Source organism: Solenopsis invicta, chromosome 13 (assembly GCF_016802725.1).
Source record: "Solenopsis invicta isolate M01_SB chromosome 13, UNIL_Sinv_3.0, whole genome shotgun sequence".
NCBI lineage: Eukaryota > Metazoa > Arthropoda > Insecta > Hymenoptera > Formicidae > Solenopsis > Solenopsis invicta.
This window is the reverse complement of record NC_052676.1, coordinates 7,225,536-7,244,186: the sequence shown is the minus strand read 5'-3', so window position 1 is coordinate 7,244,186 and position 18,651 is coordinate 7,225,536. Positions and strand designations below refer to the sequence as shown.

The window sequence follows — 18,651 nt, the reverse complement described above, 5'->3', positions numbered from 1 at the left end:
AACTTGGTCCTCTTAAAACTGGCAAATAATATTACATAGAGTTTAAGTGGAGTACATTTGCTGTCATCTGACAATACAATTATGTGAAAACGTGATTAGTAGCGTTACTCAGATGTTCAAACCTTTCTTTTTTAGTGGATTTTGTAAGATCTAGATTCCATTATTCTGTGGCAAGTGACAATGTAGTCACCAACGACATGACTCCGATCAGTTATTTGACCCAGACATCAATAATTGTGTTCGCCAATAAAAGACTTTTAAAACATTTTTTTATATACATGTATGTCAATGAATTAAAAAGTTAAATAAATTAAACTAATTAAATTAAAATGAATAAATTAAATTAAATAAATTAGAAAATAAATAAATTAAATATTAAACACATACCAAAATATAACTTTGGAATAATGAATTGTAATAAACTACAAATCACAATATAAAACAAAGTGGTACAACTTACATTAATAATTGTAAATAGTTTGCTAATGGTGCAAATTTATTCTTAATTTTTAAAATTTAAAATTGCGTATTGTTTCTTTCGTATATTTAATTTTCACAAAAGGTATGGGAACATTTTTTAATTAATAAAAACATATATGTATTTCAAACATTTAAAAATATGTTAATTTATTAATTGTTAAGTATAACATTACAGTGTGATTAATAATATTTAAATATTATTTAATTGTAGGGTCAACTTACAGAAGAACAAAAAGCAAAACTGAGAGAGTACAGAGAATCATGTATGAACAAATATGGTATTGATACGAGTAAGTGAAGAATAAATTAACTGCACATACATGCGCGCTTACAATTTCGGCTTTCTTTAATAAACAGGTAGCGAAACAAGCAAGCTTTTCGTTATTTTCAGCTATCTTTTCTTTCTTTGCATTTTCAATTATGGCTAAAATTCAAATTACATTATATAATTTGTATTTGAACTATAATTGAAAGGGCAAAGCATAAAAATATAACTGAAAATGACAAAAAGCTTGAATTTTACGGTATCTGTTTACTAAAGAAAATAGGATTTATAAGTGACTTGTCCCATTCTAATAATTCTATTAAAAAAATATATTGATAACAAATTAATTTTTCTATGTATGCTCCAGATAAATGAAAATGGAGACATGGACTAGAAACTAGCTTATTTTGAATTGTCAAAAATGCCACAAAACGAATAAATGATCTATATAATGCATGCAATCATATTGCTACTAAGTATAAAATAATTTTAAGAAAGACTAAGATAGATTTTTATTTGTATACAGAACTCTATAATTATATAATCTTTATTCTCAAAAGCATTTTTGTCATAAAAAATATAATATAAAGTATTGAAACATTGTTTCAGCTGAAACAGGTTGTAAAAAGAGAAGAAAATTATTCAAATGTTTCACGGAATACAACATTAAGTTTTTATAAAAGAATAAAAATCTATTTAGTACATTTACCCAAATGTACTAATTAGATTTTTATTCTTTTATAAAAAATTAATGTTGTATTCCATGAAACATTTAAACAGTTTGCCTTCCTTTTTACAACCTGTTCCAGCTAAAACAATATTTCAATACTTTATATTATATTTTTTATAACAAAAATGCTTTTGAGAATAAAGATTATATAATTACAGAGTTTCGTATACGAACAAAAAAATCTATCTTTGTCTTTCCTAAAATTATGTTATATTTAGTAGTATGACTGCATGCATTATATATTTCGTCAATTCGTTTTGTGGCATTTTTGACAATTCAGAATGAGCTAGTTTTCGTCAATGTCTCCATCTGCATTTATCTAAAACACATATAACAAAATTAATTTGGTATCAATATATATTTTTAATAGAATCATTAGAATGAGACAAGTCGCTTACAAATTCCATTTTCTTTAGTAAACAGATACCGTAAAACTCACGCTTTTTGTCATTTTCAGTTATATTTTTATGCTTTGCACTTTTAATTATAACTCAAATAAAAATTATATAATGTAATTTGAATTTTAGCCATAATTAAAAATGCAAAAAAAGGAAAGATAGCAAAAAATGACGAAAAACTTGCTTGTTTCGCTAACTGTTTATTAAAGAAAGCCAAAATCATAAGCGCGCATGTATGTGCAGTTAATATATTCTTCACTTACTCGTATCAGCACCAGATTCGTTCATACAGAATTCTCTGTACTCTCTCTATTTTGCTTTTTATTCATCTGTGAGTTGACCGTACAATTAAATATTTAAATATTATTTAATTGTAAGGTCAACTAACAGAGAAACGAAAAGCAAAATTGAGAAAGTACAAAGAATTCTTTATGAACAAATCTGGTGCTGATACGAGTAAGTGAAGAATAAATTAACTGCATTGTATATACGCGCGCGCACATGTGTGTGTGTGTGTGTGTGTGTGTGTGTGTGTGTGTATGATTAAACTAGTAAAATAAATAATTACATTATATAATTGAAATTTTAGCCGTAATGGAAAGTGTAAAGGCAGGTACGACAATTGAAAAAGACAAAAAGTTTGTCTATTTCGCAAACTGTTTACTCAGGAAAACCAGAATTGTAAGCGACAATCATCACATTCTAATGATTCTATTAAAAAAATATATTATGAACAAATTAATTTCTTTATGTGTGTTCCAGATAAATGTACATGGAAACATGGACTTTGAAGTAGCTCGTTCTACGTTGTGAGATGTACCAAAAGAAATTCAATGAAATACAAAGTGCATGTAATCGTATTAGTAAGCATAACATAATTTTAAGAACAATCAAGATAAATTTTTATCCATATACAGAACTCTATAATTATATAAACATTTATAAAATAAAAATATTTTATAAATATGCAAGGTTAATGTCGTTGTCCATTTAAATATTTTTTCTGCTATTTTACTCCCTTTTTCAGCTGAAACAATATATTATATTGTAGTATATATTTTATGAGAAAAATCTTTAAGAGAATAAAGATTATATAATTACAGAGTTCTGTATACGGATAAAAATTTATCTTGGTCGTTCTTAAAATTATGTTATGCTTATTTATATGTTTGCACATAAAAGTCAAATACATCTATCTATTTATTTTGATTAATAAAATAGATCTATTGTAATCAGATCTATTGTAAAACAAATTAAAATATGACATTTTACATTTATAAGCTTATGTAAAGATGTATCAATAAAAAAATAAATATACATGCTGTTTTAACATCAAATAAAATCTTTTTTCCCTTATAAACTCTCCATAAATATGCTACTCACAAAAAAATCGATTTTATTACTTAAGAAAAGTAATTATAGTATTTTTACCCTATTCTTTTAATAGTAGAGAAAGATTACCAATATCAACGTACTTTCACTTTGTTTTTTGGACTGTTTCATGAAAAGTTTTACAATTTTTGTTCCGAAAAGAAATGCAAGCATCTAACACAAGTCGATCGCACAAATTTTACAGATCAAGATAAAAATTACGTTATTTTCTGCGAAATTTTCTTCGTTTCTCAGTTTAAATTTTTTATATTTGTTGCAATATTATCTGTCGATTTTATGATCTTTTGGGATACTAATTCTTTATGAAAATTTTCCCGCAAAATTTCTGTCATCTAACTCCTTATTTCATTCCACGAAAAAGCAATATCTTCTTCACGACATAATCGCCTGCATACGATGAATCTAGCGACAAGTTTATGTTGATACCTGCTGACGATGAGATAAATTTGTTTTGTAGCCTGCAGACGGTCTAAGCTCCTTTGCCAAACTGTTATCACCCTAAAAAGAGAAATTTATTAAATTTCTTATTCTAAAAACATTAAAATATAATACAGTTAATTTATAATTAAAATTGTAACATAAAAAAAGTGCCTAATATTTTCTATTGAAAAATAATATTTTAATTATTTGAGATAAATACAAATTTATTTAATTAAAATAGAAATCTACAAATAGAAGAATAAAAGATAAAAAATCCATAATTAAGATAAATAGCACAAATCTAATTTTTTTCTAATTAATAAATAACTATTATTTGAAGTAATGTATTTTACATGCATTAAAATATGCAAAATTAATAAAGAAGAAATAAATTGTAGCATATGCACCTGCATAAGCAAGTCAATGTGCAACCATACGTTATATTCTTTGCATATTGGCCCCATCTCGTCGACATTATCAAAAGCACGAGTGCCATTTAGTTCCTAAAGTAGCGACGACATAAGACGGTATAAGGCCTTTCTCCAAATCTTGCTGTACCACTTTCTTCAAAGTTTCTTCGCGTAGAGAGAATTTATCATTCACTGGTAGTAACCGCATTGGCATTGATCCTAAAATTCCTGCCTTCTCCACTGAAGAATTGAACTGATCTGAAAATTGGTAAAAATATATGTTTATGTAAATATCCCATATAGAATCGACTTAAAGATGTAAGTAGTTAATTTGCGAGAAGTAAAATCAATATAATAAATGTATTTATTGTACTGTTTTATTTGCTCAACAATTAAATAACTTTATTTTATTGCATAAATGGCAAATTATATTATTCTTTTTTTTTATTTGTACTTACTGGAGATATATGCAACTAATTTAATATGATCTTCATCCATCTCGGAATGAAGACGTTTTACTCGACGCGTTGTGTAGCCTTTCGCAGCTAACAGACATAGAAATGTACTTTCACTTGCAGATCCCTGGAATTCATAAACTAATTATTGAAATGAATAAATTAAGTAAAATATGTCTAAATTTTTTATTAACAATTTTATAATTTTAAATATCACAATATTAAATATATTTAAAAAAACATTAATTATTGTAATAATAGTAAAAAAATTAAACCTTATAAAAAATTTAAATGAAAAATTAAATTAGTTGAAACATGTATAAACAATAATTCTTGTGACAAAAAAAATTGTATAATATAATTGTATAATATAAATTGTATGCAAACATAATACAAAAATATATTACATGCAGGGTTTGCAAAGTTACTTTATAAAAATCACTTGTTACCGTTACCATTCTCCTCTCTAAAAAGTAACTTATTACCATTACTAGTTACTGATTTTAAAAAGTAACTTGTTATCGTTATCATTACTCAAAAATTAACGAATTGTTACTATTTTAATTATTACTTTTTTTACATTAATAAAATGTATACAAATTTTTGAGATAAATATACTTTCTAAAATTTTTGGAGTGGAATTTTATCTAAAAGAGTGGAATTATCTATCTATACACAATAATAAGAAAAGTAACTATTTAAGTTACAATTACCGACAAAATGTAACTTATTACCATTACCGTTACAAATTATGAAATGTAACGCTGTTACTCATTTATTACCAAAAAAAAGTAATTGTAACGGTAACGACGTTACAAGTAACGCGTTATTTGCCAATCCTGATTACATGTTATTTAAATTATATTTAATTTATAATATCTTTTATATTTATGATTACGATATTTATTCGAAACAAATAGAATAGCTTCTTATAGTGAGTAAAATTTATTAATTTTGTCTGTGGATGTTTATAACAATGTAAATCAACAGTGGCTCGTTGGTCTAGGGGTATGATTCTCGCTTAGGGTGCGAGAGGTCCCGGGTTCAAATCCCGGACGAGCCCGTTATTTTTTTTTCATAACTTTTATATTTTATATAAATGTGGTAATATCATCTTAATCACCCTTTGAAGCTCAAAAATATTATTTCATGTTAAATCAAAATTATTATTGCAGTTATACATATTTTGCTAAAAAACTGTAGAATAGTCTCATTATGCTCAATGATTATTCGTATATAGCAATTACCTGAGTTACTCCTTCACTTGTTCCAGTTAGTCGAATTCAAAAATTTGTTTGATAGCCCTAACAGTTTGCAAGCCAATTACATGTAATTCGGTGCAAGCCGGAGATGTTATCCAGCTAAACGATACACCAGACAGCGCAGCTTAAAATTTCAGCGACAATAGCCGGGTAAGAGTTAGCCGTTGGGAAATACGCGTGAAAATGTGGCGAGTTCCAATGTGTTATCTATACATATTAATAGAAATAACTCACTTTTTTTATCATAATAACATGATATAGAAAAAGGAAATTTTTCGTACAAATTTAAAAGTATTAAAAATTTATTTAATATGAGCAAGTTAAAAAACAAAAAAATAAATAAATTGTATAAGAAAAGAAACAAAAATAGAATATTAACTTTGCACAATACTGTACAGGCTACAGTTCTTAATTTTTAATTTATTTTTATTAAATTTATTAAACTTATTTAAGTTATTAAACGTATGTGTGTGTCTTTTTTTATTTTTTAATATCAGAAAAATAGATTTTCCTCTCTGCAGTACTTTCTATTTTTCTTAATTCTAAGTATTAAAATTTACTATTACGTAATAATCTTAATGTGATAATATCTTTTATAGCTAAGGGTTTAAAAAATTTACCCCTGGCATAATAAGGTACATACGCGACGCAATCGCACTAACGACGAATTGAAAAAATTCGTTTTAATTAAAATTTTTTTATAATATGAAAATAGTGGAGCAAAGCCATGAACTGTGGCTTTTAATTTACCAATAAAAATAATTTTATGCTATAATTTTATTGCTGCAAATATCTCATGAAAAATTATAGAACTGTATCTTCACAGCACAGACTTCCTATGACTTTCTATAGAAACGTCTATGAGATGTTCCAAGGACATTTGTATGTTCTAAGAACATCCGTAGAACATTATTTGGATAAAGCTGTGCTGTGTAGAACATTACATAAATTTTTTTGTATCATGATTATTATAATTAATAATCTTGACTTAAACTTCGTACTTATTAATTGCAAGTACTTTACAAAAAAATGCAGTATTGCAAGTATATGATATTTATATATGATACACATATTTTTATTTTTATATTTTTAAATAAAATTATCATATTTACACAAGCACATAAAATTCTCTGCATTATTATATCATGAGCGATACTATTAAAACAGCAATTATTTAACTGTTAAAAGATAGCGCAAAAATGCTTGATAGCAAAAGAAAAAGATTTTCCTACATACAAAACGCAAGAATAAATCCCGATAAAATCGTGTTTTTCTTTCTATTTGCAAGACGAATACTTCTTTTTATTTTGTTTTTATTTATGCAATATTTATCTATTATCGAATCTGTACCTTTATCAGCTACGAGTCGTGTTCTTCACGGAACAGCAAAAATTTCACTTTGTATGCACTACAAACATTATTATATGCCAACGATCTTTCACTCAAATCTGCAACTCGTATTTCGTTGTCATCGAATCGTGCACAATACGGTATGCGAAAAAATTTAACTGACTGATCTGTACGACTCGAGATAAACGCGCGTACCGATGGACGATTCGGAAGTGTTTTCAGTCGAATACCGTTCTCTGTTAAATATTAATTACCACCACCAAAAACCTACGTTAATTACCATCATCAGACAACTTTTACCTGTTTTTTCTGAATTACATTAAATTTGACGATCGCGGAAGCAATTCTTTTCTGGTCTAAAACATTCCTTTGCTTTAACTGACATCTTCTTTTAATCGGACAACTATTAAACTTTTATTTTTAATCAAATGATACATAAAAATAATAAATACAATAAAGTAATTTTTAATTAAATTAATTAACTAATTGTTTACAATCATAATGAATTTTTAAATACATAGGCCCATATTCTCAATTCACTTTTCAATAGTAAGTATATTTATTTCTGAGATATTGTGTAATTAAACTGTATGCATATTTACCGATAAAGATAAATATTAAAGATACAAATTAAGAATATGAATTCTTGTTGTTATTGGCTTAATTTAAAATTGTATGTGTGATAGACTCTTTGATATATCTAATCAAGAAGAAATATATTAGCAATAAAAATCAGTTAATTAAATTGCGAAGATTAATAAAAAAAAACATTAAATGTAATTAATATCCAACATTTTTCAATTGGTAAATTCGTAAAATTCTTTATTCTAATTGGTCAATTAAATGTTTTGAAGCATATAGCGTCAAGTGGACCTAAATTGATAAAGGGTTGGTAACAAGCTGATAAATCAGTTTATAACAGCTTTAATTTGCAGCAGTGCGCATTAGCGTAATCCAATTGTTAGAAAGTAAAAAAAATAGTCAACTGATTGCTCGCTGATTATTAATAATATTATAAAATTTATTAATTAATTTAATAAATATATATATAATATTATTAATAATCAGCAAACAATCAATTGACTATTTTTTTACTTTTAAGAATTGGAGTACGTTAGTGCGCACTGGTGTAAATTAAAGCTGTTATATACTGATCTAATATAATAATTGAATGAATGATCACTTTTGAGAAGAAAGTATATGTTAGTTGTACATACATGTTGATTGTAGTTCACCGTAGTCAAGTTGCTTTTTTTTATCAGGGTGTTGATTGTAATGTAATGTAATTTTATTAAAAAATTTGAAGAAAAAACCTAATTAAAAATACTAAATTGAAAATACAAAAATTCACAAAAGTTTGCTAATTCTATCATTTTCGTGTAGATTATAGCATTTTTTAAATTTGAATTTTAGATAGATTCTAACATTTTGTAACAAAAGTAAAATTTAAAAAAGGTCAATTAACGAGCGTACAACAGATATTTATACATACTTAATTAATAGTTTATTCAACGTTTATTTACATTTCAGTTTTACTTAATCATCCTTAACAAAATTTAACAATAATTTAAATTTACCTCTATATTAATTAGATAACTTTAGCGATATGAAATTAAATGAAAGTGACAATACAATATGAAGTTCATAAAAACATTTTTAGGAAAGTAAAAGTAAAAACCATAAAAGTAAAATTAAAGTTAAAAGTAAACGTAGTAAGGCACATTAAAGATTGACACAATAAATATTATACAAATATTAAGCATACAAAAAAATAAATTCTTAAAGAAATGCAAATATGCTTTAATTCAAGAATATTTTGTGCTTAAAATAGCGCCAAGAATAAATAATCTCCGTTAAAAAATAAATTACTCTTAAAACAAAATTAAAAGATACTCTTAGTAGTGGAAAACAGATTTTACTTCATTTAAATAATAGTTGTTTGCGCCCGTTCAACACTAAATATGCTTGCATTAGGATTATTTTTTCTTCGCCTTTCGTCAACTTATGCCGGTGCATAAGACAAAAATGCCTAACCATGAATTTGCACGAATATCGAGACAAGTTTAAGACGCCCACTCTTTTCTAAATATTCGTGCATTATGACTAATGATTGTTCAAAAAACGAAGATGGAATAAGATAAAAGGTTCGGACCAGAATGTAAAAAAAGTTTGAACTCTCCTCTTTGCATATTGCTTTTCTTGCGATATATTTAATTTTGACAGAATATATTAAAACATTTTTTCGATTAAAAAATATGTTGGCAATCCAAGAGAAGATTCTGATGCATACCCAAAAATATAATTAAAAGAGATTTAAATTGTCCGCAACGAATAAGTTAATATTGATTAAACATTAGATAGCAATCAATCGACTTAACAACTGAAACTCGTCACAACGCCACGTTCGTGCTTAAACGAAATTTGGCATTCTCGCGAATGCATCCTGCACGCGTCCTGTGTGCAATATGAAATGCTTAATATGTATTTCATCGTCATTCTGGTTCCACACATATATGTATTCCAAATATTTCAAAATGCGTTAATTTATTAATTATTAAGTATAACGTTACAGTGTGATACTAATAATATCTCAATATTATAATATTTAATTGCAGCTCCAAGTCACATATATTTTATAAAAGATCCACGTTGTTTTGCAAGAAGCATTTGAACAATTCGTATTTTTTTTTCATAACTCGTACCAGTTGAAACAATATTTTAACATTTCATATTATATTTTTAATGAGAAAAATGTTTAAGAGAATAAAAATTATATAAAACAGAGATCTGTATACGGATAAAAATCTATCTTTCTTCAACTGTGAATAATTGAAAATGCGAAGGAAATGCATGGAAACATAACTGATCAAAAGAGATTTTATTTGGTGCTAAAACAATATGTATATATTTATTTCATTCATTTTTATTTACAAATGTTATTTACAATAGATCTGATTACATTGATCTATTATATTAATCGAGTTTAATAGATATAATAGATGTACAATTAGATTTTTATTATTTTATAAATATAAAATATTTACGCCGTTTTGCTCAAAGCATTTAAGTAATTTGTATTTTTTTCGTAACTCGTACCAGCTGAAACAATATTTTAATATTTCATATTATACTTTTAATGAGAAAAATGTTTGAGAGAATAAAAATTATATAACAGAGTTCTGTATACGGATAAAAAACTATCTTTTTTTAACTCTGAGTAATTGAAAATGCGAAGGAAATGCATGGAGAGATAACTGATGATAATGACGAAAACCTTACTTCTTATGGCATTTGTCTATATAAAAACATGGGATTTGTAAGTGATTCGTCCTATTCTAATGATTATATTAAGAAAATATATTAATATATTTTCTTAATATAATTATTAGAATAGGACGAGTCATTTACAAATCCCATTTTTTTAAATGGGCAAATGTCATAAGAAGTAAGGTTTTCGTCATTATCATCAGTTATCTTTCCATGCATTTTCTTCGCATTTTCAATTACTCAGAGTTGAAGAAAGATAGATTTTTATCCGTATACAGAATCCGTGTACAGAACTGTTATATAATTTTTATTCTCTCAAACATTTTTCTCATTAAAAGTATAATATAAAATATTAAAATATTGTTTCAGCTGGTACGAGTTACGAAGAAAGGTACAAATTACTTAAATGCTTTGAGCAAAACGGCATTAATATTTTATATATATAAAATAATAAAAATCTAATTGTACATCTATTATATCTATTAAACTCGATTAATATAATAAATCAATGTAATTAGATCTATTGTAAATAACATTTGTAAATGACAATAAATAAAATAAATATATACATATTGTTTTAGCACCAAATAAAATCTCTTTTTCCTTGTAAACTCTCCATAAATATGCTACTCACAAAAAAATCGATTTTATTACTTAAGAAATATAATTATAGTATTTCTATCCTTTTCCCTTAATAGTAGAGGAAGATTACCAATATCAACGTACTTTTACTTTGTTTTTTGGACTATAATTCTTAATAAAAATAAAACTATAGAAACAAATACAAATTAGAAAGTGTCTTCTCTTAAATGTTATAACAAAGTATAAACACAGTGTAATATCGTTTTAAGTTCTGCAGTAATTAACTCTTTCATATTTTATAAGATAAGCAGAAATGAGCATTTTACAAAATATAGTAAGCATTGTAGCCTTCATATTTCTTTTCCTTTCATAGAATCATCTGTACAAAATATAAATTAATGTATAGAGAATTCTTAGAAGTCCCGAGCAAACAAAAATGAATTAAAATGGGTAAAAAATAAATTTATTTCAACATTTTTGATTTCGCGCTTCACAATCAGATGATTCGAATTTGTTCCAATTCCAAAATAATATACACTTGTCAACAAAAAATAGAAAACACTTTCCAAGCATCAAAAATTAGGCTATTTTCAAATGGCTGTAGCTCGGCGAAAAATTATCGCACACAAAAAATAAAAAAATCATTTTGAAGCTTGAAATTTCAACTTTAACGCTGAATCGACAGATTTTTAAAGTTCTTTTAACTTCCTTGTCTTATGCAGTAAAAAAGCACACCTTGTCTTGTTCCTTAAAATTTCGTATTTTTGGCACTTTGCAGCTCGACAAATGAATTTTTTTCGAATAATTCAAGTAAAGCATCATAAACTACAATATTTTACCTACAAAATGCTTTTCTTAAAATTTTTCTACGATTTTTTTTTACCGAGTTACGCAATTTTGAAGCTAAACGATTTGTATACCATTTGTATACGACGATTTTAATGTGCATCAGTGCACAATAATGAGTATGATTTAAAATTTTAATGTAAAACTAAATATGCAAAGTTTAAAAAATTTTTGCTGTTTGATAAAAAGTTTTACAATTTTTGTTCCGAAAAGAAATGCGAGCATCTAACACAAGTCAATCGCGCAAATTTTACAGATCAAGATAAAAATTATGTTATTTTCTGCGAAATTTTCTTTGTTTCTCAGTTTAAATTTTCTATACTTGTTGCAATATCATCTGTTGATTTTATGATCTTTTGGACCAATTCTTTATGAAAATTTTCCCGCAAAATTTCTGTCATCTAACTCCTTATTTCATTCCACGAAAAAGCAATATCTTCTTCACGACATAATCGCCTGCATACGACGAATCTAGCGACAAGTTTATGCTGATACCTGCTGACGATGAAATAAATTTGTTTTGTAGCCTGCAGACGGTCTAACAGTTCCTTTATCAAACTGTTATCACCCTAAAAAAAGAAATTTATTAAATTTGTTATTCTAAAAACATTAAAATATAATACAGTTAATTTATAACTAAAATTGTAACATAAAAAAAGTGCCTAATATTTTCTATAAAAAAATGATAATTTAATTATTTAAGATAAATACAAATTTATTTAATTAAAATAGAAATCTATAAATAGAAGGATAAAAGATAAGAAATCCATAATTAAGATAAATAGCACGAATCTAATTTTTTTCTAATTAATAAATAACGATTATTTGAAGTAATGTATTTTACATCCATTAAGATATGCAAAATTAATAAAGAAGAAATAAATTATAGCATATGCACCTGCGTAAGCAACGTCAATGTGCAACCATACGTTATATTCTTTGCATATTGGTCCCATCTTGTCGACATTGTCAAAAGCACGATTGCCATTTAGTTCCTAAGGTAGCGATAAGACGGTATAAGGTCTTTCTCCAAATCTTGCTGTACCGCTTTCTTCAAAGTTTCTCCGCGTAGAGAGAACTTATCATCCACTGATAGTAACCGCATTGGCATTGATCCTAAAATTCCTTCTCCATTGAAGAATTGAACTGATCTGAAAATTGGTAAAAATATATGTTTATATAAATATCCCATATATCCAATAGAATCAACCTAAAGATGTAAGTAGTTAATTTGCGAGAAGTAAAATCAATATAATAAACGTATTTATTGTACTGTTTTATTTGCTCGACAATTAAAAAACATTTTAAAGTAGAAAGATATTCGACCGTAACATACAAATTTAACATACAAATTTAATATATTAATGTAACATATAAATTTAAACAAGAAGGCCTTCCACGGTTGTAGCTAGATCTCAGTGCTTTATATTTATTCGTGTAATTTTATATAGGTACTCTCTTTCTCAGATTCAACTCAAACTGCGCGCTGTTACTTTCGGTCATAACACAACTATATACACTCGAACAAGAGTCAGTAGTATTTGTATAAAGCTGTGTGGGACGTTACATAAATTTTATTCTATCAAGATTATTATAATTAATGATCTTGATTTAAACTTCGTACTTATTAATTTGCTGAACACAAAATAATTCCTTGAATACTTAATATTACATTAGCATTTCTTTTAATCCTAAATTGCAAGAACTTTACAAGGAAATGCAGTATCGCGAGTGTATGATACACAAATTTTTATTTTTATATTTTTAAATAAAATTATCATATTACACAAGCATACAAAATGCTCTGCACTATTATATCATGAGCAATACTCTTACAACAGCAATTATTTAACTGTTAAGAGATAGGCGCGCAAATGCTTGATAGCGAGAGAAAAAGATTTTCCTACATACAAAACACAAGAATAAATCCCGATAAAATCGTGCTTCGTGTTTTTTTTTCTATTTGCAAGACAAATACTTATTTTTATTTTATTTTTATTTATGCAATATTTATCTATTATCGAATCTGTACCTTTATCAGCTACGAGTCGTGTTCTTCACGGAACAGCAAAAATGTCACTTTGTATGCACTACAAATATCGTTATATGCCAACGATTCTTCACTCGTATTTCGCTGTCACCATTGAATCGTGCACAATATGGTATGCGAAAAAAATTTAATTGACTGATCTGTATGACTCGAGATAGACGCGCGTACCGATGGACGATTCGGAAATCTTTTCAGTCGAATACCGTTTTCCAACGTTAAATACCATCACTCCTTCCACTTGTTTTCTCTGAAATCACATTAAATTTGATGGTCGCGGAAGCAATTCTTTTCTGATGGTCTGAAAACATTCTTTTGCTTTAACTGACATCTTCTTTTAATCGAACAACTGTTAAATTCTTTAATTTTAATCGAATGATACATAAAAATAATAAATAAAATAAAGTAATTTTTAAATAAAATAATTAACTAATTGTTTACGATCATAATGAATTTTTTAAATACACAGGCCTATATTCTCAACTCACTTTTCAATAGTGAGTACATTTATTTCTGAGATTTTGTGTAACGTAAACTGTATGCATGTTTATCGATAAAAATTAATTAAGAATATGAATCCTTGTTGTTATTTGTTTAATTTAAAATTGTATGAGTGATAGTCTTTGAATATATTAGCAATAAGAATCAGGTAATTAAATTGCGTAGATTAATAAAAAGAAAAACATTAAATGTAATTAATATCCAGCATTTTTTAATTGGTTAATTCGTAAAATTCTTTATTTTAATTGGTCAATTAAGCGTTTCGAAGCATGTAGCCTTGAATGGACCTAAATTGATAAAAGGTTGATAACAGGCTGATAAATCAGTTTGTAACTGATCAACTTTAATTTGCAGCAGTGCACATTTATGTAGTCCAGTTGTTAGAAATAGTCAACTGATTGCTCGCTGATTATTAATACATATATACAAACGGGCGAATCTACTGTAGCAGATTCGTGCTTTTATTACACGAGTCTGACGTTAATATCGTTTGTAAGTTATTTTGTAATCTTTTATATTATATTTCTATTTTCTTTTTTAAAATTTTTTCCCCCTGAAATGTTTCAGTTTTTAGTTGAAATATTTCTGAAATATCTTCGAAAAATATTAGTACTACATGATTATTCTTTTATAAATTCCTAAAGAATTGTAATTTAGGAAAGGAAACAACTTGAAAAGAATATTTTATTACTGTGCTGTCTGAGATAGTATCTATTCGGTCGTTTAAAACGTGGCTGTACACATACAAAATAAAATTTTAAAATAAAAATAATTTTATATAAAAGCTACAAAACCGGTTTTGATTTCTACTGAAATTCTTTTCGATTGATGGCCTTTATCTTTAGATTTGGGTGTGTCCCGTGTCACGCATGAAGCGCATAAATTGCATGGAAAGTCCGTCCGATTTAATTAATGCGCGCATTAAAAGCGCTTTAATAGTGCTGAAGATTCCGTAGGCTGTATTAATCGTTCTGAATTCTTAGCACTTTTCCCAGCAGCGCATGGACTACTTCTTTTTTGACTTGAGGTATTTTGTGTGTGGTTTCATGCGTTGATGCAATCTTTGCGTTTGTTGCGTAATTCGAAACGCGCTTATTACCGATTACATACCGGACGAACCATGGTAGAGTCGGACACAATGAATCAATTATTTGAATTTTCTGTTTTCACTGAAGAGAAAAATGAAATAATTACTTTATTTTTACACAAAAAAAAAGATGGAGAGAGCAACAAAAGATAAAATTGTGGTTTTAGATTTAGAGTGACATCTCAATTATCACCGCGAATTTACAGAATTTACAAGAGCAAGAGTCCAAGGAACAAATTAACTAAATTAAGTGACACACAAATACAAAAATAAATAATTAAGTAAATAAATATATTAATAAAATCCATGTTATCAATCAATAAAAATAAAAATAGAAATAAATAGGTATAAATGTTAATTGAAGTCCATAAGAATAAAAAGTGATCGGGAAGCTATAATTTCTGCTATTCCTTGATCTTTATCTCGTTATAACGGCTTGACGAACATCTTTTTTACCATGTGACTTTCTCCCATTCTCGCCAAGAAACGAGGAATAGTCTTTTATTCCTTGGACTCTTGCTCTTGTAAATTTTGCAAATTCACGGTAATAATTGATATGTCACTCTAAATCTAAACATGTCTTATATACAATTTTAAATTCCAGTTAACAATTGTACTTTAATTATTACTGATTATTTTCAACAATTCAGAGAAAATTGAGACTAAATTGTTTTTAAGATAGAACATTTTATACATATTTATGAAGGAACAGGCTTCGGAACATGAATTCCTGATAATGTCAGGGGTCAGAGATTCATTTAAAAAATCGAAACTCTCACGCTAAAAGTCAACCACATATTTGTCACAGTAATGAGAACATCATCGTGTAACACATAAAATAGAAAATGAATCGTGGTGCAATTAGTATCTCTATGTTTGTACTGTCATTTACCACCATTTTTGTTTGGGTAAGATTACATCTAGTTACAACATTTTTTTCAAAGCGATAAAAATTTTTACATGTAATATTTCTTTTAAATTTTAGTTTATTATTTTTTATTATAATAAGTACACTTTTCTTCAAAGTGCTTGATTAGCAATACTACTACCTAGAAATTACAAAAAACAAATTTGTAGAATAATTTTTCCATTTTCCTAAAACATAAATAACTTAAAAAGGCAGGACCTTTTGTAGAGTCATAAAAATGTCTATTTTTATAAATTTTTTTAACGGAAACTATATGAACGATTAATTTGAAATTTTGCACTTATATTTATCTATATTTTGTTGTCAATTAAAATTTTTTACGAATAAAAATAACAGAAATTGTAATAATTATAACATTTTTCGCGCGACGTGCCCGAGCGCGCATTGTCTCATGGTGACCATAAAATACGAACTGCGAATCTACTGTAGCGGATTCGCGCTTTTATTATACGAGCGCGCCTGACATTAATATTGTTTCTAAGTTGTTTTGTAATATTTTATATTGTATTTTTATTTTTCGTTAGAATTTTTCCGGCCAGAAATGTTTCAGTTTTTAGTTGGAGTATTTCTGAGACATCTTCGAAAAATTTTGGTACTGTATGATTATTCGTTTATAAATTCCTAAAGAATTATAATTTAAGAAAGAAGACAATTTGAAAAGAATATTTTATCACTGTGCTCTCTGAAATAGCGTTCCGAGTCACGCATGAAACGCGCAGATTGCATAAAAAATAAAATAATAACTTTGTTTTTAAACAAAGAAGAGATCGAGAGAGCAACAAAAGATAAAATTATGTGTTTAGATTTAAAGTGACATTTCAATTATCACCGCAAATTTACAGAGTTAAAACAAGAGCAAGAGTCCATGAAACAAAGTGACACACAAATACAAAAATAAATAATTCAATAAATAAATTTACTAATAAAATCCATGTTGGCAATCAATAAAAAAAAAATAAAAATAAATAGATATAGATGTTAATTGAAGTCCATAAAAATAGAAAGTGATCGGAAGGCCATGATCTCTGCTATTCCTTGACCTTTATCTCGTTATAACGGCTTGACTTTTTACCATTTGACTTCCACTCATTTTCGGTAAGAAACAAAGAATAATGAAGATCATAGCTTTCCGATCATTTTTTATTTTTATGGACTTCAATTAACATCTATTTATTTCTATTTTTATTTTTATTGTTTAACAACATAGATTTTATTAATATATTTATTTATTTAACTTTTTATTTTTTTATTTGTATCACTTTGTTCTTTAGACTCTTGCTCTTGTAAACTCTGCTAATTCGCGGTGATAATTGAGATATCACTTTAAATCTAAACATGTCTTACACAATCTTAAATTCTGGTTAACAATTGTATTTTAATTGTTCCTGATGTATTTTAGTTATTGCTGATGAAAGCTCAGTGTATTATAGCTAAGAGTTATGCTTTTATATTAATTGTTTTACGCTATTTTTTATTTATTTTGTTTAAAATTATGCTGAGTTTCTTAAAATCAATTATATATTGTTTTAATCTTATCATTTTAATTTGTTTCATGGCCTTTTGTTGTTTATCTTTTTATTATTGATTACTCATACTTGTGCTTTGTCACATAATTTCCAATTGATCTTTACGTATATCATTTTTAATGTAAAAGTTAAATTCATATTTTGATTATTTAATAGTTGTATTTATTTTGTAAATTAATGCTTTTAAGCAAGTCAAAAGTATCCCAGTCAAAATGGTAACCTTGATTCAAGGTTGATTTGACATCGATATAGTTGACAGTTGGTTGAGTCGATAAAAAAATCGATATTCCTGCAATATCGATTGCTTCTTATCGAAGCCAGAGAGGAACCTGAGACTACGTGTCACATCCATTTTGCAACCCGCCGTTAAAAACAGTGTGGATGTTAGCACGGACAACAACCCACATCCATCTCTCGAGAAATGGATGTAGGTTGTTGTCCGTGCTAACATCCATTTTGCTGCAAATAAAATCTGACGCGTATCACGTATGTTGCATCCAGAACAGGGGTCGAGAATGTGCACAAATGAATAATTACGTCTACTTTCGCGTAATTTTTATTTATTATAGTCTGAAATATTTACATTAACATTGATATTAATACATATCAATACGTTTATGCCCATATTTTGCACAATCATATTTTACTTAAAAAAGATGTTTAATAGTAACAGAGAGAATTTGGTTCTTTAATAAAGAAACATTC

General features: G+C 26.9%; 1 protein-coding gene, 1 non-coding gene and 1 pseudogene across 2 annotated transcripts; 1 reads left to right on the top strand and 2 right to left on the bottom strand.

Annotated features, from left to right (window-relative positions):
• Positions 1-3,549: 3,549 nt before the first annotated feature.
• LOC105193412 lies at positions 3,550-6,441 on the bottom strand (annotated as a pseudogene).
• On the top strand, positions 5,542-5,613 carry Trnap-agg. Its single transcript has one exon. It is a non-coding gene; the product is annotated as a tRNA-Pro (tRNA).
• Positions 6,442-12,080: 5,639 nt separating the features above from the next.
• LOC120359459 (3,4-dihydroxyphenylacetaldehyde synthase-like) lies at positions 12,081-14,099 on the bottom strand. Its single transcript, XM_039456949.1, has 3 exons — positions 13,890-14,099; positions 12,756-13,008; positions 12,081-12,426 (listed from the first exon to the last, which is right to left on the bottom strand). The coding sequence occupies exons 2-3, from the start codon at positions 12,843-12,845 to the stop codon at positions 12,259-12,261; spliced, it is 258 nt and encodes an 85-aa protein (XP_039312883.1). The 5' UTR covers positions 12,846-13,008; positions 13,890-14,099; the 3' UTR covers positions 12,081-12,258.
• Positions 14,100-18,651: the final 4,552 nt, after the last annotated feature.

Coding starts and splice junctions, on each gene's coding strand:
- LOC120359459 (XM_039456949.1), bottom strand. CDS start 12,845: ATGGCAATCGTGCTTTTGACAATGTCGACAAGATGGGACCAATATGCA. Junction 12,427..12,755: donor CATTGACGTTGCTTACGCAG/GTGCATATGCTA, acceptor TTCTTTTTTTAG/GGTGATAACAGTTTGATAAA.